The sequence below is a fragment of the Excalfactoria chinensis genome, chromosome 5 (assembly GCF_039878825.1).
Source record: "Excalfactoria chinensis isolate bCotChi1 chromosome 5, bCotChi1.hap2, whole genome shotgun sequence".
NCBI classification, from domain to species: Eukaryota; Metazoa; Chordata; class Aves; order Galliformes; family Phasianidae; genus Excalfactoria; species Excalfactoria chinensis.
The window spans coordinates 13723537-13745518 of record NC_092829.1 but is presented as its reverse complement, the minus strand read 5'-3'; the positions used below and the strand labels follow the sequence as shown (position 1 = coordinate 13745518).

Here is a 21982-nt window from a genome sequence, read left to right as displayed (position 1 = left end):
AACTAAAATTGCTCTGAAGAAACATGAAATCATTTTGAATGCCTGTTAATTTTGAACTGAAAGAAATGTGATGGTATTATACTGCAAGAAAAAAAATTGGTAGCATTTCACTTTGAGAAAGAGATGAGCACAGGCCTTAGTAATCCTAGTAGCGTGATAGTGTGGAGTAAGAAAAAGTGACTGGTATTCATTTCCAAAAGCTTCCTAAACATGAAACTCTTTAAATGTTAGCCTCTCAAGTGCCAGAAATTACTTGGATTGAGATTATTTACTAGCTTTTAAAGCTTTTGGCCTACTTTATTTTGAAAATATTTCAACACATTTGAAGATTGTTGTTGTACTTCTTCAGCTTTGATTTACCATGATTTGTTACTCCTTGACGTTTTATATGTTTTAATTCATATTCTTTCAGTTGTGTTTGACTGTGTTTCCTTTATTTCTCTGAAGAATGTTCTTCCAGTACAAAAAGCAGCTGCTCGAACTCTCTGCGTTTATTTACGTTATAATCGCAAGCAAGAACAGAGGCATGAGGTTATTCAGAAACTGATTGAACGTAAGATAATTTTTCCTTGTTTACTTAGAGATGCGAGTATTGACTGAAGATTGGTTTATGGTTGTATGCATTCAGTGTAGTTTCCTGCCATCATTGGTGGGATCGCACTTAGAAGACATTCAGTTGCATACTTTTTCACCACTCAGAACAAAATCTGAATATATGAGGAATATGTTTGGGTGAAAGAACTGGGAAGAGGCAGTGTGGGAAGCTGATAATGTACCAATGCTTCTCCAGCCCTACTTCTTGAATCCAAAACTGTTTAGCAAGAGGTGCTGCAGTGCATAAGCAGAGTTCCTCTATAATTCTCTGAAGGCTTCAACATAAGAAGTGTTGAATAAAACATCCTAGAAATTAATTTATGAATAAGTTGGTCACGTGAGTATGTGGAATTTCTGGCCAATGTTATGTTTTAAAGATAGACTAGAAGATTCAGTTATTCTTGTTAACAATTTTTAATGTTTGTGGAGTAATTTTAATGTGCATGACAGCATCTGAAAGGCATACCAGGCTTTGTTCAACAAAGAAGCTAGCTCATTTGCTAATTTCATTTTTTCAAATGATTAAAGGAATAGATTGGATACCTGACAAAATTGCTTGCTGGTAGAAATGGTTATTGAGTTCGGAGCTTAGGCTCTCATGGAAGGGTATCATCTCTCAGTCAAATGCTAACCTTTGAAATGTGTTCTAGCTGACAGTGTGGATGTTTTGCAGGTAATATTTGTGGATTGTTATTTTTCAGAACTGGGCCAAGGAAAAAGTTACTGGAACAGACTTCGTTTTTTAGATACTTGTGAATTCATTATGGAACTCTTTTCAAAATCATTCTTCTGTAAATACTTCTTTCTGCCTGTGCTTGAACTTACACATGACCCAGTGGCAAATGTGAGGTACTGTACTAAGAATATGCAACAATGTACAGGGAAAAAAACTAAATAATACATTAACAATTATTTTGGGTTTTTTATGGCTTATTTTAAATAACTGGGCTTAAATGAGAATGGACAGTGTCTTATCTGTGACCAGTTCTAAAGCTGTGGAGGGTGTATGGGCACATTAAACCACATTAGAAGCAGGTCAGTCAGAGTGTCTGGGGAGCTGATTGAAAGTACTAAGCTAAAGGAGACAGCACTAGGTAAGAAGAAAAAAAATGAACTATTTAATGGAAACAAGCATAACTTCCCTTTCCATTAATTTCCATCAATTTCAATATGCTGATATATAAAGATAAAAACACAAGTAATTATATCAGTTGTCATAGTTTAGCAATGAACATAGGCTTTATCATATGTGAAAGTTTCCTACTTCATTGTTAAAGTTAATTTCAAAAGAACAGAAAGATATAAGGGAATTTAGTATGCTTATATTTTTTCAGCTGTATTTTTTCTTTAATTTTATAGTGATTTTTTTTTGTTTGTTTGGTTGGTTTTTTTTGTTCCCTGAATAGTCTGAGACCAGGCATTTCAGTAGCTATTACTAATAAGAAAATTGTTACCTTGGTGTTCTTTTGTCATTTATTTTGTATGATTTTGCCCTTTTGTTTCTGATGTAATTCGTATTGTCATCCTTAACATGTCTAGATACCTAATAGTGATGACCTCTGTAAACAGTTTGCACATATGTGTGTGTGTTCAGTGAAGTTCTCATTTTATTGCCAAGAAAACTGCTGTTTAAGTAGACCTTGTATTTATTATAGTTACCCCATTCAACAGGGTCCCAAACCTAAAAATATTTGTTATTTACATGTAGATTTCATGTCCTTGTGTTAAGATGATAACAGAAAAACAAGCAAACAAACAAAAGAATAATTTTTTGTCATCTTAAGTAGCTTATTGCTTTTAAAAGCATTACGTAATGAAAACCTTAATTGACTTATAGTCCATTAACTATGTTCTGTCATAACTCTTTGTAAAGATTAAAATATTTTGAAGGTCTAAAAAACAGGAAAAAATCATATAAGAATGATCTTTTTTGTATTGTTCATCACAAAGCTATCCTCCCTGACACAGGATTGTCTCTGAGCACAGACCAGTAGAATCTGAGAACGGCAGAGATTATCACCATATTGTCCTTGATTTTTTTTTAAGGTTGATTCTTCTAGGTTAATTTGCTATGCAGTTGCAGTCAGATCAAATGCAGAGTATTTTGTTTCACTTAAATATATGAAATTCTTTTTGTTTAGTCCATAGTGCTTTTCAATTTTAAATTGAAATTTAATTTTCTATGTAACCTGTAACCTGTTTAGAAGCTGTATCTGGGGATTAAGGCAGTCCAGTTACTTCAGTCCTAATGGAATTTGGTTTGAAAGCACACAGAGGCACTGTAGCAACAAATAAAAGTACACCGCTAGGTTGTTAGACCAGATAGTCTCTTAACTTTGAATGTTGTTTTTGGTTAATTTATATAAATATTTTTTCTCCCTGCAATTACTGCCTTCTGGAATTGTATCTTCACTCTGTACAGCAGCTCGTAGCTTCTGCTGGGTGTGTAGATCCTTTTGAAAACCTAGAGGTCATCTTATCTTGTGAGGTTTTAAAAAAATAATTAAAAAAAAACCTGTTGAACTACAAATATGTGACCCAGTCTATGGACGAGTTTTTTGAAGATGTTATAGCATATCTGGAAACAGCACAGAAGCAGAAATCACTTCTGAATAATAATACCTAATAATTATATGCTTTGTCTTCGGAGTTTAGGTTTTTAGAGTCAAATGGTAGCATGCAAATCAAAAACTAATGTTTATTAAACAATCTGTTTCAAAAGGTTATTTTCTTTTCCTTTGGTAGAATCAAGCTGTGCTATTTGTTGCCAAAAGTTAAATCTACTCTGAAGATTCCCACTGATAAGCATTTGCTTCAGCAGTTGGAGTTATGTATACGGAAACTTTTGTGTCAAGAGAAAGACAAAGATGTCCTGACTATTGTAAAAAGAGTAAGCAACACATTGTATTGGGGGTTACTGTTAAAAGGCAAAGTTTTGCTTTCTGTCTCTTAATGTAGGAACTGGAGACTAAAGACCTCTAATGACTATTTGTAATTTTGGACTATTAAGAGAAGATGTAATGTGTTCTGTCAAATTTAAGAGAAGCAGTGCTTTCTTGGTTACATAAATTGCAGTTATTTTCTATTGTCTTGAGTTAAAGATTGTGTGTCAGTGAAGAAATAGATATGGCTCAAGACAGGACTAGGATGACCCTAGTAAAAAATCATCAAGAGCCTTCAAGGTAAACATGTCTGACAAGTTCTTTTATTTTACAGAAACAGAGAAAGCATTTGCAGGATTTTCAAATGTTACAATACCTTTATAAAGTAAAATCCTCACAAAGCAGTTTAAGTCATGTTCATGCTCAGTCTCAAAGAAGCTTTGAAGTAGCTAAAATAGGTAGTTCTCTCATGGGGCCAGTCTGCAGCAGGGACTGGATGAGCGCCTGTTCTCCCTAAGTTATCCTTTCAGTCTTACTTCTTGGGCCCATGCTCCAAGCTTCCCTTCAGTGTATTTTGAGTTGTGTATTGCTGGTCTATTAATCCTTCAGTGTGAGGCTTAGCAGTGCTCTGAAAATACTCTGACAGTTCTTGAATTTAAGTATTTGTAGCGCAAATATTCAAGCATAAGCTTCAAATGATTCAGAAGAAAGGACATGCTTAATTTTGAGTTCTGCTATGCTAAGCTTTCTCATCTCTCCAGTTTTTGAGTTAGAATTGTGGGTTGCTGTTGAGTATGGATAAATAATATTTTGATTTTCTTTATAGACAGTGTTAGAATTGGACAGAATGGATATCTCTTTAGATGCTGTAAGTATTTACTAGTTTTAGTATTTACTAACTACTTTTAATTCCCATTTTCATGTAGTGATTTTTTTATTTTTATTGATTTTATTTTGAAGTTTCAGAAAAGATTTTACGAAAATGATTTATTGGACCAAGAAAAAGAAAGACAAGAACATCTCCTTTTGGAAATGGTATATTTTATCAGTACGATGTCTTTATCTTTTTCAGTAGTTTGTAGCTAAATATTACTGAGGAAGTAATTTTAAGGTAGAGAAAGCACATTACTGAGAAACCCAATAGGTTCACAATCTGTGTATGATTTCATTTTACGCATTAAATTAAGGTTAAGTCCTTCAAAATATCCTGCAACTTCTTTTTCTTTGCTACCACAATTTCACTGTGTCATTCAGAAAGGCCAACTGGAATTAATAAATATTAAAACATTATGCCTGTATAGTTCTTAAGTCCCAAGAACCTCAGTGCACCTTTGAAATCTTCAGGGAGCTTACTGATTTGTCAGGTATGTATGACATACTAAGTTCAGTAATGAAAAATGTCAGAATTCATACACAGCCTCCATAAGCAAAGTTAAAATCATGACATCTTTTTTCTGCAAGAATGGTGAAGGAGGTGATGTGAGTGTTGCAGACTTCTCTTAGCCAAAAGAGGACATCTGCAGCCTTACAAGAGGGAGTCAGAGTGTAGGTCTTACTGAAAACAACAACTACAAAATACTTAGGATTTGGAAGTCTGCAGAATGCTTCTCCTACTTACAAACCTAATTATCGTCTGCTGTGACAATAAGCAAAAGAGACAACAGGCGCTTCATGCATCTTCACAGAGCCTGGGTTGGGTGGCTACAAGGACTGTGGTCCTACTCTGCAGCCTAGTGAGAAGCCAAGAAGCTGACAGGCTTAAGAGACCAGGTTTCATTAGCCCAGTTCTTCTGACTTCTTGCAGAAGTGCTTCTCTACAGTGAGCTGGAACAGGTTCAAGACTGTCAAGAAACTGTCGGTGTTTCCTCTGGGGAGTTGTTACAGAGCCTGCATTTGTGGTCCACTTTGATATCAAGAAGTGCTATAGGCTTTTTCTTGCAATGCTAGTTTTCTTAATCTGTTATATCTGTCTCATATGCATCCTGCCTCTTTGCATTCAAGGTTCAAACTTTTGTTCTCAGCATACATACTCATTTGTACACACATTCAAGGTCTTGATCTTAACTTTAGCAGTTTTGGAGCAGACACAGTTACTGTTTCTCACACAGGAAGCATTTGGAGGGCTGTGGCAAAATAGCTTTCAGTGAGCTTTGTGTTTTAGTCTTTGATAACATTATTATTTTTACCCTGTTTCTACAGCTAGATTGCAGAAGAGTGCCCATATTCCTGTCATGTATGAGATAGATATGTCTGTACCTTCTGTATCACAGAGATCTAATTTTCCATATTCTGAGAGGCATACTTTTGAAGAATTGGTGTTGTACACAGAAAACTGTGGCATGTCACAGTCCTGAATAGATGAGAAGCTACAGACTTTAATAGTGCTAATAAGATTATTAATGTTTTCTTAATTTTAGTAGGTGACTTAGTAGAATCTGTATTCCAGCAACCTTGACCTGAATTACTTACCCATTTTTGTGTATGGAGATCGACTTTTTTTTTTTTTAAATCAGATAGTAATTAAAACGAAACAAAAGAATCTCATTAGAATAATTTGGGTTCACTTTGCATTTTTGTTCTGAATGTAGAAGATAAGCTAATATTGTAGGTTTTTGAGTTTAGATTGAAAGCCATGGACCAAGAATTCTGAGACAAGTATTGGCTTGAAGTAGTGTATACAACTGTGTTAATGCTATTTCCTGTATGTGGATGTGTTTTTGGCTTTCTAAGGCTAGGTAATACTGCAGAAATGTGTTCCCTAAAATTGAAGTATTCTAATACTTAGTTTTGTTTCCCGTAAAGACATGTCAACTTTGGATGTTTATTTTAGACCTTTAAAAAGTATGTAATGCACTTTACAGTTTGAGAAAAACATTTTTTTATTGATATTTGAATTAATAATATATTCAATTACAGTTGGATTAGTATCTCTGTGTACTTTGGTCACATCTGTTATTTTCTGCATGTTTGACTATCAAAGAAGAGTTTTGAATGGGAACTTATACTCTGAGACTCCTCTGTAATTAAAATCAACTTTTTTGGTGTGATTTATACAGTAAATGCACCCTCATTTCACTCTGTACTATTTTATTTGTTCTCTGGATATTCATTAGGCTCTGTAGTAAAGAGTCTTTCTATGGGAAAGAGCACAACTGTTTTTGTTTTGTTTTGTTTTGTGAGTTGGAAGTATGCCCTTTTTTTGAAGATTTCCAGCCTAGTTGTAAAACAATTATTATTAATAGTAGTAGTATTACTGTTATTATTGTTGGATGAGTAATATTTAAGTAAGTTATTCATTTTTTAGGAACAATTAGAAAAAGAGAAGCAGCAAAATGAAGGAAGATCTGCAAATGTTAATGATAAAATATTTGAAAAGAAGCGTAAGTTTATTTGTATGCATGTTGTTTGTACGTATTTTACTCTTACTTATGTAGGAGAGAAGGATGCAGAGGGAAGATGCTATTTATGTTGCTAATGCAAGAACTCCTGAAAAATTAAAGTGTTCTTCTACGTACTTCTAAAGACATTTATGAAAACTGGCCTAATTGTGGTAGAAGGAAAGCTTTTGAGTTTAATGAAATATCTGATGGCTTTTAATTCTCTGTTATCTTTTATTTTAGGATGTAATTTAAAAACTTGTCGTTGGTATTTCTTAAGTATTAGTAGAACCGGATTAGGTATTATTTCTGCTCACTGCTGGACTTGTAATATGTGATAAAGCTATTTAACACAGAGAAGTATTCATATTAGGGTTGTGTTGTTTTTTTTTAAGGAAGAGATAATAAACCATCGTCAGTGTTGGTGAAAAGTATGACTCTTTCTTCTTCCGGAAGCTCTTCTGGTGCCTCAACAGGTGAGGATTTTTAAAAAAGTCCTTTTAGAATGCAGTTAAAGCCCAGCAAACCTACTGTCATTCTTGTGGGCTGGTGTTTCAGTTAAGCAAATAGGAAAAAAAATTGTTCTTAGAATGAAATGGATTTAATGCTTTTTAGTTTTATTTTATTCTTTGGTCTCTAATAGGTAACATAATGTTTACTCACTGCTATAGAGGTATTTTTATCAGTTTCTTCAGATAACATAGGTTGACAGAATATGATACTAAAAGATGTTATTTACTGAGTAAATGCAATGATTTCCATACTAAAATTGTTTATTACTTATAATTTTAGGCAAAGAAGACAAAAAATCCAAGCTGGTTCGAAGCCAGTCTTTCAATACTCAAGCACTGCATCCAAGATACAGCAACATAGACAAGTGCTCTAAGTATCTTTTTTTATATTAATTGCTTAGCTGATGGGAAACTGTTAAAAAATACATGTACTTGAATCTCTAGAATTAGTGTTCTGCTCACTGTTTTTTGACCTAAATTTTCAGTTTGAGTTTTGGGTAAAAAGGTACAATTTCAAACCAGGGGAGAAAATAGCATTTTAAGGTGTACTACAGATTCTTCAGAATTCCTTTTAAGTTAATGTATCATATATGAATTTGCTTTTAATTTTTTTGATTTAAATTGTTTAGGAAATGTCAGAGTAACTTTCTCATTTACTTATTTATTTATTTTTCAGATAAACTTAGAAATAACTTCAAATGTTATCAAACAGTAGGGTGGAAATTTATAATATTGAGAAGAGTAATTATGATTTTTTGTTTTGTTTGTTTTTTAAGTAAAAGCTCTGCTGCAGGATATACATCTTTGCTATCAGGAATGGGGAAGGGTTGTATGTTATCCTTTAGTGGTAAGTAGGTTATTACGTTACATATACATTCATTTTTTTTGAGATTTTAAAGTATGTGGGCACCACCAAACAGGCATAATAGCAGATGTTATTATTCCTAAAGAATATAAATCAGTATCTACCCACTCAATTGAGCATTAAGTTTTAGTTTAGTTGGTCTATTTTTTCCAATTTTTAATTTATTTTTCTTTACTTCCTATTCATTTAAAGTTATAGTTACAAAGAGTAAAATTAAACATGAAAATGTCATTTCTTGATTGGCATTTTAGTTAAAGTAAGAAAGTTTTTTTTTTGTTTGTTTGTTTTTTGTGCCTATCTTATGTGAAAAAAGATGTATCATGTACAACTTCTAATGAATTAATTGAGAGGCCTCTGTCAATGCCTTTCTCTTTCTCTTCCTTTGAAGAGTTTGGATGATTAGATTGAGATTAGAATGAGATGAATTCTCTTTAGGAGGAACTTTTTTCCATTCTCTACCAGTAGATATGAAATAATAAATTGATTTTTCATAAAATTACTTAAGAAGTTGTTAAGTGGAAACTATTCACATATGGCAAGTTAATCTTTTGCATTATTCCTGTAGGAAATATCCAACTCTTCCTATAGTAAAAACAGCTAATTCTGTTCATTTTCTGGTTGTTTGGGTTGTTTTTGTTTGTTTTTAGACAAGATTCTTTGTCTAAACTGCAACTCTATTTCAGATGATTCATTTCGGACTCGTTCCACTGGTAATAGTGGGAATGCTACCTTCTCTTCCAGTTCCTCCCTCATAGCTTCTCGCAACTCATTTAACTCAGATGACCAAAAGAACAATGGAAATAAGGAAAGTCAGTCCCGAAAGATGAGCATGTAAGTGGTAGACAAGAGGTCAGATTAAACTTATGGGTAACATCTCCAATGGGGACTCCGAAGAGCGCTGTAAAATTAAGCCTGTATTTTTGTGTGGTTTTTTTTTTTTGTGGTTTTTTTTTTTTTTTTTTTTTTTTTTTAATGAAGTTTTCAAATACAAAAATAACAGGATGGAAACATGATGTTTGCAATTACAAATACTTTAAAAATTGTTCTGCCTTCCCTTTTTAATTAGTATTTCTCATCATTTGCTTTGCATTTGTTCAAATTCAGCTGGTAAAGTATGGGGTGGGTGGAAAGAGACAATGTGAAGGATAATGCATTTGGTGTATAATAATTACAGTCACTGTGATTTAGCTGGCTGTAGTTGGAGAAATAGAATGCATGTATTTAATTTTTCCTTTTCTTTCTTTTAATACATTTATATATGTTTATGTATTACTATCTAAGTATTTCATGATGAATTTTTAACAACTATAATGAACTGGTGATGCTAGTTGTTATTAAGATTGCCTTTTTGCCTTATGTTAACCATTTAGATTTTTTTATTTTTTTTTTAAAGTCATCTATCCCATGCATCTCTCTCAGAATGGTTTTCTGTAAACATTAGCCTAAACAGTTCAACGTTTTGTAAGACCAAAATGAAAAGTAAATGCATTTGCTCCTGTAAGTGAAATGGAACAATTTTCTTAGAAAATCTCTGGGCACTTACTCAGTCAAACCTGCATAGACTGTAGTAGCTAGCTTTTTTTTCAGATTCCTTTTGCACAATAGCTTGTAGTTCTGAATTACTGTCATTAGAATACTAGCTGTAATTTTGGACTCAAACTGTGATTATTCTTTGCTTATTGCTTGCTTTGCCAAAGCACAGTGAAGAAGGTGTAGGAGCCAGATACAGCAAGAGAGAGAGGTTATTTGGGACTAGTATACTTGAGTATAATAGAAAATACAACTAGCAGAAAAGGAAGGGACTTATAAGTCTGAAGGAGGTAGGAGAGACTGAGAATGAAAGGAGTGTCTAAAATCTGATGCTATGACTTGCTGAGCAAAGATAATGGAGCTGAGATATGGAGCCTACACTAGACAGGGAAGAGGAAAGACATGATTTTCCAGGTGTCAGTGGGAAACAATAGTGCTATCACTCTTTCTGGTGACTTAAACACAGGAATGTGTAGGTATGGTACTGAAGGACACAATTAGTGGACATCGTGGTAATGGGTTGACAGTTGGTCTTCATGATCTTAAAGGTCTTTTCTAGCTTCAATTGTATGATTATAAGAAGTGAACATCTGTATGAACTCCTAGTTTTTAACTTCAGTGTTTTCCTTAAAAAGAAAAAGAAAGATCAAAACAAGACCCCTGACTTTACTCACAGATGTGAATTTAAAAATTGCAAAATACTAAAATAAAACCCTCAAAAGTTTAAAAAAAAAAAAAATCAAAAATGTTCTCTGAACAGTTTATATTCATCTACTTGTAGGCATTATATTACGATGCAGTCTCATATTCTTTCTCAACTGAAATTTTATCACCTTAACTATACAAAAAAGAAATCAAACTTGAGGTCATCAATTATTTCTAAAACTGTGATTTCTTTGTAGAACTTGGAAAGCAACTATTAAATAAAACTGAACACTATATATTGAGTATATGTTGCTTTCACAGAAAAAGCGTCTTAAGAATATGCCAAGTCAAATTGCGCTCTATCCCTGTCCTAGGCAAAGTTTAATAAACTCTCTGAAATACTTCCCACAGTACTTGCTTTTCACAGGTCATCAGTAGGTGGTCACTTATTTAAAACATTTTTTTTTTCCTATATGTTACTTCACATAAAAACTGACATATTTTGTTTGAATAAAAAGGGAAAGAAAAAAAGACCAATAGAGAGCAGCCAATACCTTTGAATTCAGACAGGAAAATGAAAAATAGGAGACCTGGCTTCCAGTCTCAGTGTGCAATACTGACATGAATACTGTAACAGCCTATTTGAAAGTAGGTATCTCATTAAGCACAATGATCTAATGCTTTCTTTGGTTCAGAAAGTCCCAAAAATGCTTAGGGTCAGAAAGCAGGAGGATATACCATGAGAAGAAAAAGAGTTTTAGAGAGAGAAGAGAGGACTTAGGATGACCTACATTTAGCTCTGAACACGCGCTTTAATGTTGTGTGTTCTTATGGGAAAACGCATCTCCCAAGTTAACATAGTGTCTGTTGCACTGTAGAGTCAGTTTCTCTTTTGTGATCTGGACCAATAGTTAATTGGTTTCATTAAAAAAGTGGAGCAGTTCTACAAGGAAATAGTAAAAGGTGCAAATTCAGGATTAGTTGGTGGTAAATACATCTTCATGACCTTGCTGATCACAGATGTGCTTATGTGTACTTTCTATTCATCGGAAAGTCAATTCTGGTGCTAAGAAACTCTGCTTAGGAAAAGTTTTTCTGAAATATGTATAATCTCAAGAACAAACAAAAAATAACCAAAAGAGTCTGCTTCAATGAAACAATGTTTTATGAGTTAAATGAAAAAAGAAATTAATATCAAAATATATATCCCATTGACAGAAATAACTCTTACTGAGAGTAGAATATTACAACTATGTTAGAGTTTCAATTGAATAGATGCTCATAAATGAGTGTCATCTCATCTATACACACATTAAGGCAGAAAACCTGTGAGAAAATAATTGAGCATATATTTATACTATGCCATGAAGTAAATTTACATTTACCCTTGATAAATATTGTGCTGATCATCTTAGTTCTGACAAGTCCTGATCTTTTAGTTTATTGGCTCTGCTGAATGAATAAGGGAATTTGTAGTGTGTTTTTTTTACTTAATGATATGTGTCTGTAAAGAATGGAAGAAGGGGCAGCAATCTATTATTTAATAATTAAATACTAACAAATATAAGTAGTGATTCTTAGTTGAAAGGGATGTATATTTGGGCAAAATATTATTTTTCATTTTTTTCCATAAAACTGTTCTAGTGGATATCTGCAAAAATTCACTGCAGACAAGTGTACTTGTAAAGACGAAGAGTTTCTCTTTACTATATTTCACGTATTCATAATATTATAGGAACTTTTCAGAATGCAGAGTTAATTTGGTGCATGATGGTGGTCTTTTCATATTACTTCCACTTCAGAGAATTGAACACAGATCAATGTATTCCCTCTTCTTGGAAAATAATATAATTGGAAGGAAAAAAAAATCTTAATAAAGCCTGCTCTAGTGTTCACAGGCAGGTAGCAGGAAAATGACCTATGGATTTGGTGTTGTTTGCCAGACCTTTGGTAATATGCAGGCAATAGAAAATGAAGGAATCATGCTTAGGGGTGTACCTGTATGCATTAATGGTGAAGCCACAGAAGAGATGACTGCCTGATTTTAAGAACCTTGCAGAATAGGGAAGAGTCACAAAGAACACCGGTTATTTTATCCCACAAGAGACCTCATGTAAGTCAATTCACAGAGCTGATTTGACTTTCGAATACAGAGTGTCCAGTTAGAACACAGACTGTTTTGGAGCAGAAATAGAGCAGATTCACAAGCACCAAGGTCCATAAAGAATTCTAATATTTTGCTTTGCTTTATTGTTTTCTTTTAAACATTTTCACCGAAGAGTGAGAACTGATGTTTGACTGCTTGAGTTTGTAGTGCAGTAGCAGGACTGATTTCAATATACATTTAGCAAAAGCTGGCATTTTTCAGTATTTTACAGATTTACCAGTAAAAATATCAAGCTTTATAGGTGTCATTTTGCATCTTGTCTATAGGCATGCAGTAAGTCTTTAGATTTTATTAATCTTCCAATTAAAACAGTGGAAATTAACTTCAAGAATGAGATGTATGGATTTTCCATCCTTAAAAAGGTGGGCGTAGATTTATTTTTGCATTGAAATAAATTGCTTAATGATAAATTGATATCAATATTTTATTAGATTTCTACAACTGATCTGTAAGATATCCACAGTGGTGCATAACAATTTTAAGCATAAGTATCTTAAAGTGATGTTTCTCACTCAGTCATATAATTGCTTTAAGAAGTTGAGCAGATGATTACATAGTTCTGCCACCGATTTGTTAAAATAAAATGTTGCACACAATAACATTTTATTGCTTTACTTAATAATATAGCAACGACTTATTGTGTTTCTTCTTTTGCATGAAGAAAAAACAGAAAGTCAAACTCCTAGATCTTCTGGCACGATAACAAGAGAATGGGAGACTTCTGGAAGCAGCAATCTCACGTAATAGTGCTGGAGCAGCACATGGGACTCTGTAATGCCTGGGGTGACAAAATGCATCTTGCAGTGCTAAAACCTTTTACCTTTTAAACAAAATCCCAAGTTGTAAAATAAGTGATGTAATGGTTGCAGACTTCTAATGTTGTAGTGAAATGTAATGAAATGCAACTTCAGCTATGTGCTTTTCACTGCTGCGGCTAAAGAAAGGATTTTGGTTTCTTCCATTATGCCTTTGTAGTTCAAATTCTTGGATTTAGAATGCACATATCCATTACGTAACTGGGTCAATTTACAATTTTATTAATTCCTAACATCCATATTTTATTCAAGAAATAGAAGGAATTGTCATGGATATGAAACAGAAATCCTGCATTTTAAAGATCTTTCAAACCTAATTTCAGATCAAAATCCAGACCCATCAATCTGTTTTGTACAGGTAAAACACAAACTTCAGTAGCATTGTACTGTGAATTTGGAGGTAAAGTTTTTTACATGTACAAAGTAAAGTTCATAGAAATTCTATATAAGTTTCACAGCAATCTAAAAGGAGATGTCTCCAGATGATATTAAAAAAAAGAAAAGGCTTATTTCATAAGTTTTGTTGTATAAATAATTGCTTTAATTTTTAGTATTTCAAATTGTATTTTCACTTGAATAATTTATAATGATGAATCTAGTTTTTAATTAGCTGTTATTGCAAGCAATCATGCTTCAGTGATGTCATCTGCTTTTGTTTGTATTAATGCTGATGTTTCTATCAAAATATGTCTGTGGAAAAACATTCAATTCTATTTTAAAAAGTTCTAATTATGTCTATATTTGAGAGAGAGCATATGAAGCTATTGTCAGCTTCTCTATTTCGAAATGGAAGCAACATAAATATATTAATATAAGAAATAACTGCTTTTTTAACTCTGTTGGTGTATGATAAAGATGATCTGATTTGTGAATGCATATGCGTGTGTGGTTACTTTTTATAATGTGACAACATGAATGATGAGTTTACTCAAAATAAAACCAGGACAATGCTATACATGCATGTTCTTGAAATAAATGTTTTTTCCTCAGGGCATCTTTTATAACTAAAATAAAAGCATTTACCTATGGAAAATATTTATTTAACATAATAATAATGCTAGATTTATGCTGTCTTGTATGAAGTGCAAGATGTTGGATTTAGCAGCGTTTTATTATCTAAATACTTCAGCCTCTTAAGCCACATTTGGATTTAGGTATTTTCTCTTTTTCTGGCCATAAACATGGTTTGGATTCTGTTGGAAACACTCAAGTTTCAGTTTGAGCTGCAACTTGGTGAATCAGATTCATTTAAAAGCTGCCTCAAGTACAGTGATGTTTTTGACATTCAGTAATACAGATGTGCTGGCTTTTCCCAGCTTTTGCTTCTGTTTTCACTGATGCAAACAGGTACTCTCTCTTCCCCATGGCTGGCTGCCTCTACACGCTGGGTACAGCTGTGATCCTTGGGCACCAGAGACTGCTCAGTGTTCTCAGTTTGACTTCTGCCAGCAACCAAATCAAATCATCAGTACTCAGCTGCAGAACAGGATTTGTTTGTGACTCAGATACCTTTATTAGAACACATCAGAAGTTAGTGACTTCCTAGACTTGAACCCAAGCAATTTCTCCCCTCTATAAGCATATAATGAGTTCTGTATTGTCTGTCATCTGTTTCTTGTTAGTTGTCATTTGTCTGTCACTTTTTAACAACTTTAATTCTCCACTCAATAACCCTACCACATATTAAAATCCTACCGTGTAATTTTTCAGTGCTCTTTTTAGACTTCTTTTCAGACTGTATGACTTCCTTATGTAGTACACCTGATGTCCTATATATCCTTCCACCCGCCCTTACTGTATTACTTCTGTTGGATGGCACCAGTACTTCCCAATCTACAGCACTGTTTTACCTGCAGCTCATAACACCAGCACAGCTCAGCTGAGCAGTGATAACTATAGTAGCATTCCTTCTTCTAATTGTTCTGAGGCATGAAGCAGTGATTCTGGGTACATTCATCCAATTAGGTTAGATATGCCTTATTAGTACAATCAGGTACCAGAGTCTCCCCCCTAACTCCTTTTGTGAATGGATTACATCAATGTCTGAGTTTCTGTAAATGGACAACTAATAGTAACTGAATTTTTGTTTTTAGAGCTGTTTGCCAGCTTTACTCTACTTTTGCCCTGTCATCAAACTCTTCACTTTTGTGGGAAATATATAAGCTTAGTTCTTCTAGTTATGTAGTTAGGAACAGCTTTTTCATTGTTTCAAAGTTACACATAGGACTCAATTAAAATTTACAATGTATTCATGATCCAGCTGTTTTTTCCATAAATATTCCGTTGGAGTTACTGTACTATTTGAATAAGGTGATTTGTAGTGGTTTTCATAAACATCTGATCCTGAAATCCAAAAGGTGTTTCCAAGCTATGTGAACAGTTCCATTCCAGTTTTGTGGATATATGTTTTTTCCTACCAATATTTGTCTTCATTTAAGTGTAGAGTCTCGTGTCATCATTTTCTCTTGTATCTAGATGATAATACACACAGAAATTCTGCTTTAAGGAGAGATCCAGGTTGGTGTTATGAAGGAAGATAGATTCCGATTTTTCAGGTGCAGAATGACTGAATATCTTTCAGAATTATTTTGTCTTTAGGAGAAAGAACATTTTAAAATCAGGCTCATCACAAAGTCATTTGAAATGCTTTGAAAGAAGTCACTCTCCTGGGCAGTGCAGACTTCACGATAGACCATTTCTGTAGAAATAAAGATCTCTGTACAGGGGCTGTAAATTCTTTTTTCAGGCTTGATCCTGCTTCTGTTGTTATTGGTGGCAAAAGTGGGTGACAGTGATGTAAGCCTCTTAAACCTCAGTATAAAAGAAGATAGCACTGAGAAATATAAATTGTTTGGGAATGACCTTTCTGGATACTCTGGCATATGAATCTTTGATTTTCATTCAGATTTGTCATTAAAGAGTTGAATTTTAGTTCTGTAAGTTTTGTTTGTTTTTAATTTGCCTGATAGATTTTGCAAGAAATACGTTTGTCATTTTATACCCTCATGCATTGATCTTGTCAATTAAACATTAATGAAGTATTAGTAGGGTGACCTACTTTCTGTAGGGACAGAACAGGTTTTCATGTTTTCCTAGTTTGCCTTTTATTCTAATGTAAATAGTAGTTTAAAGAAAATAAAAATAAAGCCTCTTACATGCCACAATAAAAACTGTAACTTTTATTCACATTTCTGTTGGATCAACCACCCTGCCAATGAAAAGTAAAGTTTTAAAAGTCTCTTCAAAAATCATAAAAAGAAATGGTCGGTCCACTTTAATGACAGGAGGTGCTGAGAATGCAATTATTTCAGACCCAGTAGCTGCTGCAGCCTCAGTTCCTTTTTCATCCACTTCAATGACTGCCTTTTGGACAACCTGAAATGCAGTGCAGAGATAAAATAGATAACAGAAATAAATGGAAACATGAAGAATAAATTTCAAAATGCCAGAGATTCAATTGATGTAGGCTTCTCCTGGGGGTTACAAGTAGATCCGTGCAATCTAGCGCTGTATGTTACTGGTACTGCATATTTGGTCTCCTTCAGAAACAGGAGTCAGTGTAGCCATCATGACTGCAATAATTAGGATTCAGGAGGTAGTTCAGATATCGTTTCACTTTTCCTTTCATCTCAGAAAGGTGGGTCTTTTTTGTTGTTGCAGTTTTTGTTTTTTAAGACACAGCCAACACAGTTTTGCAAACCTGTATTTGAGGTTATATATAATCTTACACTGTAATCAGTGAAAGAAGTGGTCCATTTGTTATGGGTTGTAATACAATTGTGTTGTGATGATGCTTTGAGGTTCTGCTTCTCTGTGACAAGGTGTATACTTCTGTAGTGGGATGTGTGTTGTTTAGAATGTGCAGATTCCATACACTTGTCAGATGAGGTTCTTTCCTAGTGGTGGATCTGTACAACATAGTACATGGACCCTCTGTTTACTATAATTCAAAGAGCAAATAATTTTAGTAGGCTTACCTGGGAGACTGTTATGTATTTTTGATCTGTGAGATGACTGAGATCTGCTGTACGTGCAAAGAGACTTTTAATTCCAAGAGCATAAAGCAATTTCTTCATTTTGTATTTTTGTTCTAGTTTGAATTTTGGAAATGAAATGTCGATATTTCTGTTTAAAAAAGAAAAAAAAAAAAACAACCAACTTTGGATATGTAGTAAGTTATTGCTGAAAGACGTGGTTCTCAGGAATTAAGCTTCACACAAACATTAAAAACAAGAGCCAAAGGTTAAAGATTCTCAGCTGGAATTTAGGCTGCCAGAATATCATCCCTACTTTGTTGAATGTCAAAGATGCTAGAAATAAATTTTTTCTCAGTAAAAAGCACTTTCATGAGCACTTCTAGTGCCCTAATACTGGGATGACGCTTTCAGTTATTGACCACTGGAGAGGCCTTTCACTTCAGGAATTACATTTCATAGGAGTAATTTTTTTTCACATTTTCTTACTCAAATTTATCCATTATTCTGGATTTTCTTTGATAAGTAAAGTTCCGTAAATATACATATTTATAAAATTCATAAATATTAATATAGACATTTATAATGCACTTTTCCTGGCTATGCAGAATTTCAAGAGAGAAGGTGTATGGAAAAAAATGGCAATGCCCTCAGAGGCATTTCTGACTGAGATGACCAGCAGACTTGTCACCTCAGGGTTGAAGCTTTCTCCAGAACATACAATCATTGTTTTGCATTTTTTTTTGCTACAATGGAAATAAAAAACACGAAGGCTGACAGGTCATAGCTGTACCTGCTCTTCATGTTTGCAAGCCAGGATTCCACAAGCTCCATTGTCAGATGGTCTTCAAGTGAAACATAATCTTCCCCCTTTTCTGGGATGACAATTAGCATGTAGGCTTTGCCTTTGTAGGGTAGTTTTATTACATAGCACCTTAAATTCTCATCATAGGTTGAATTTACTTTATCTGACTTGAACATCATGGGTACTTGCACACTTCTGTACTTGTTTATGTGGAAAGTTTCCATTTCTGTAAATTTTGAATTAAAAGGATAGAGCCACTTTCCTGCAGAAAGAAAAATGAAATAATTATGTGAATTCAGTCTGGTTCAACAAAATGTTCAGAATCAACAAACAAAATGTAGAAACTGCAGCAAGTTAAAGTGAATGTCAGTTGTGTCTGGGACAACTGGATGACAGCTGCAGTATGCTTAGAGCATGTTCTTTAAATTTTTTACAGCAGGAGAATGCACAAAATAAACTGCTTCAGTTGCAGGGAAAGGGGGGAAATAATTTTCTGTGTCCGATTAGTTGCCAGTTCAGGTTCAGAACCCATCTGTGTTCAGAACCATCGAGTTCAGAATGCCATCTGAGCATCTGTCTTTTATTAATATGCCATCTTCTCTGAAAATTTCTACCAGCTGCTCAACATCCTGTTTTTATGTAATTATTCAGTCTCTTCAGTGGGAATTCAGCAGTGCATTATATGAGAAGGTGCTTTGGAATGTGACCTCTTTTAGGCTATTGATTCTGATTTCTGCACTATCACTCAACCTTGATCTCTTTGCTCTGGTTGTCTGCAAGGGAAAGTAAACTTGGCATTGGATGAACTGCTGTCTTTTAAATCTAAAAGAATTGATGGCTTTATGTCTGCAAGGTAATATAATTTGTTATCATGCTTGTTTATTTTAGTGGGGTTTCCACGTTACGGAGTGCCTTAGAATGCAGCAGTGTCTTAGGCATGGGTTCTATCAGCATTCCTCTCTTCTGTTTTGCTGTCCTAGCTCTTCAGCTTTGCTTTCACTTAACCAGATACCTCTGACGTTCATATGTCTGTTTGGAGTCAAGTGTGGGCTATGCTCCCTGTCACCAGCAGGGATCCCTTTGTCTTTGGTTTCTCTTGGGGAAAAAGGTTCTTGACTAGAATAGGGAAACAATTTTTGTTCTTGTGAATTTGTGCTCTATGGAATGTCAGACAATTGCCCAGTACCTTGCATTTAAAAAACTGTTTTGATTAGGATTTCATTTCAATGGCTGAGTAAAAACTTAAAAACTTTAGTCACGAAGAAGGATTGTTCTGAGAATTGATATAGGGCCTTTTGTTCTTTATGACTCTTTGTTGTGTGGAAGAAAACGTAAAAGAATACTGGTTCCCTATTATGAAAAATAATTTTCTGTTAAATAAACTTATTAGAAGAAAGTAAATCTATTAGAGATGCAAGCAGTGCAGAAAATGTTAATTAATTTAAGATTCCCCTGATGTTGGTAAAGTCAGGCTTCTATTTCTTCTAATAAATAACCATTTTGCAGAATGAAAACAGTAGTTACCTTTAAAAAAAATGTAGTCCAAAAGTAGCAGTTTAGAATGTCGGTCAACTTCTTCAAAAAGCTCTGATATTTTTCCCTTGGTCCTTTGTTTAACGTTTTGATTTATAACAAACTTGGCTTGTGTGATGTTTTGAAAGTCTACACACAGGAATTCCATATCAAAGTACTGCTTAGATAAGTTGAGGAAAGCTTCCCTAACTACAAAGTCCTTTTGGATAAAAGAAAGAATACCTTGCACAAAGAGAAATTCTTCATTCGTTGTGATGTTATCTTTCAGTTGTTTAAACAGTGCTGGTAAATAATGGCGATCTCTGTCCTTCAAAGCATGGAGGTGTAGAGCTTTTGCTATTTGTCTCTGTGTTTCCCCTTCAGCTGCCAGCAAATATGTAGCCATAAGGGTTGATACAGAAAAGGGAGAGATAATTATGTTGTTATCAATTTTCATTGCAATTTTTCGGTAGAGATTAAATCCAAAATTTGCTGTCTTTTCAGTGAAATTGTGAAGAGTAAGGTCTTCAAAACTTTGCTCTCCCAAAGGTTTGGAGTCATTTTTATGTTGATGCCATTCTTCAGAAATACTGATGTTTTTATTTCTTCCTAAGAAATACAGCCTCTTGTCCTTCTTTGGAGATTTAGGTTTGATGTCAGCCTTGCTGATTTCAAAACATATTTCACATAAAAAGAGTAGATAAATTCCAATTTTCATGTTGGTATCCAACAGTGAACTTCTTTTCTTCTCCTCTCTTCCTCCTACTAAAGAAAATGGGAAAAAAAGAGAGCAACTTGGTGATTTTTAATTTATTCGATTCACAACACAAAGGTCATGGATGTAACAGAGTGATATTTCTAAATATTTAGCGTACATAGTGTAAACCCAAGATGATGTTCCTATCTGAAGGATCAAATTTAGACCAGTGGAAGAGAGAAACTTTTAATTTAGTAAAAGAATTCAGAAGAAATGCTATCATCTGCTATTGGCAGTTAAATTTGGAAATATTTCACTAATTTTTTCTTGTAATTTCTAATTCCTTTAGAAACTGATGACATCTTTAAGCACCAGCTCTCCAGGCAACAAGTGTCAGAAGTGGCATTTTCCCTGAATGATTCTGACAAAGATTAAGGGCGATCTACTGAGGAAAACAGATCTGTAACATCCCGTTCTTCATTGCCACTGACAGGTGGCTTGTAATCTCCATTTATAGGTCATAAGCATGGTTGCCAAGAGATGGCATATGAGATCCATCTATTGGTAGTGGTCTGAGAGTTACCATTCCTTTGCTCATTCATTTGTTATCTCAGGTGTTTTATATCAATAGTATGCTACATCAACAAGATACAACTCCTTAGGGAGAAAAAAACAAACCAAAACCAAAACCAAACCAAACCAAAACAAAAAAACCCAAACACTTGAGAAACATAAAAAGCTAACTGATTTGACAAAAGCCAACCCGGAAAACAACATGTCACTGAGAGTTAGAGGTTGTTATATTAGAATCAGACAGGTTTGAGTACTTTTTTACTTTCTCATGCTCTCTGGTTCACTTGCAGAAACATTCGTTTGGGCTAAAAAAGAGAGACATTGCAGATTTTAGTGGTATCTGTAATCGTATCTCTTGCTGGTCAGCTCTTCCCTTGATACATCATGGAGAGCTAGGCTTCGGATACACTCTTGACAAGAATTAAAAAGCTTCTATCTATCTAGTTCCTTTTCAGGATCACTAAATCATTTGGAGCTTTGTATAGAAGCAATAAGTTAAGTACTTCTGTAACTATGAAGGAGAATACCAAGGTGGCCCTGGGGAAGCAGGAACAAATTATGCAGGAAATTTTTGCCAGTGAATGTGGTTGGCAATCCATTGCCAGAAGCATCAGAAAGAAGGTCAAAATTCAGTGAAAGCCCAGATAGATATTGTTAAGACATTGTAGGCTTTTTGTGCAATACACAGGGCAGCACTCAATGTAATGTTGTGGCTACAGTGTTCAATTCACTGGTGATAATTTCCCAGTATGTGGCTGTATCAGGGAAGCCAACCTCTATCTTGCCAAGAGAACTAGGCTGAAGTCTTAAACTCAGTGTCATGTAGAGGACAGTGCTATAGCTGCTAATGTACTGCTGACAGCCCAGTGTGTACAATTATTTCTAGTCGGTCAGCATGAAATTTCATGTTACTGCTTATAGTCATGAAGCCCTGGAAAGATTATGAAGTTCAGAACTGGAAATACAGTGTCATTATGAGTAATAATTGCATTTCATAATTTCAATTCACTTCTCTTCCTTCTGATACAGGTTGC

The 21982-nt window shown here is 34.2% G+C and overlaps 2 protein-coding genes across 5 annotated transcripts in view; one reads left to right on the top strand and one right to left on the bottom strand.

Moving 5' to 3' along the window:
* Window positions 1-14342, top strand: part of PPP4R4 (protein phosphatase 4 regulatory subunit 4) — a 57058-nt gene extending 42716 nt beyond the window's left edge. The window contains exons 15-25 of one of the 4 annotated variants that reach the window (XM_072336943.1): window positions 448-553; window positions 1296-1443; window positions 3340-3484; window positions 4303-4344; window positions 4437-4511; window positions 6781-6856; window positions 7249-7329; window positions 7646-7730; window positions 8142-8212; window positions 8914-9061; window positions 13234-14342. In XM_072336943.1, the coding sequence (XP_072193044.1) occupies window positions 448-553; window positions 1296-1443; window positions 3340-3484; window positions 4303-4344; window positions 4437-4511; window positions 6781-6856; window positions 7249-7329; window positions 7646-7730; window positions 8142-8212; window positions 8914-9061; window positions 13234-13258 (1002 nt within the window). In that variant the 3' untranslated portion in view covers window positions 13259-14342. Of the gene's footprint in view, window positions 1-447; window positions 554-1295; window positions 1444-3339; window positions 3485-4302; window positions 4345-4436; window positions 4512-6780; window positions 6857-7248; window positions 7330-7645; window positions 7740-8141; window positions 8213-8913; window positions 9062-13233 lie in introns of all 4 variants that reach the window. The other 3 variants (XM_072336942.1, XM_072336945.1, XM_072336944.1) reach the window with 3 other exon arrangements.
* A 1125-nt stretch (window positions 14343-15467) lies between these two features.
* Window positions 15468-20396, bottom strand: SERPINA10 (serpin family A member 10). Its single transcript, XM_072336950.1, has 4 exons — window positions 19691-20396; window positions 18155-18428; window positions 17365-17512; window positions 15468-16762 (listed from the first exon to the last, which is right to left on the bottom strand). Exons 1-4 carry the CDS (start codon window positions 20394-20396, stop codon window positions 16571-16573), a joined length of 1320 nt encoding a protein of 439 aa, XP_072193051.1. The 3' UTR covers window positions 15468-16570.
* Window positions 20397-21982: the final 1586 nt, after the last annotated feature.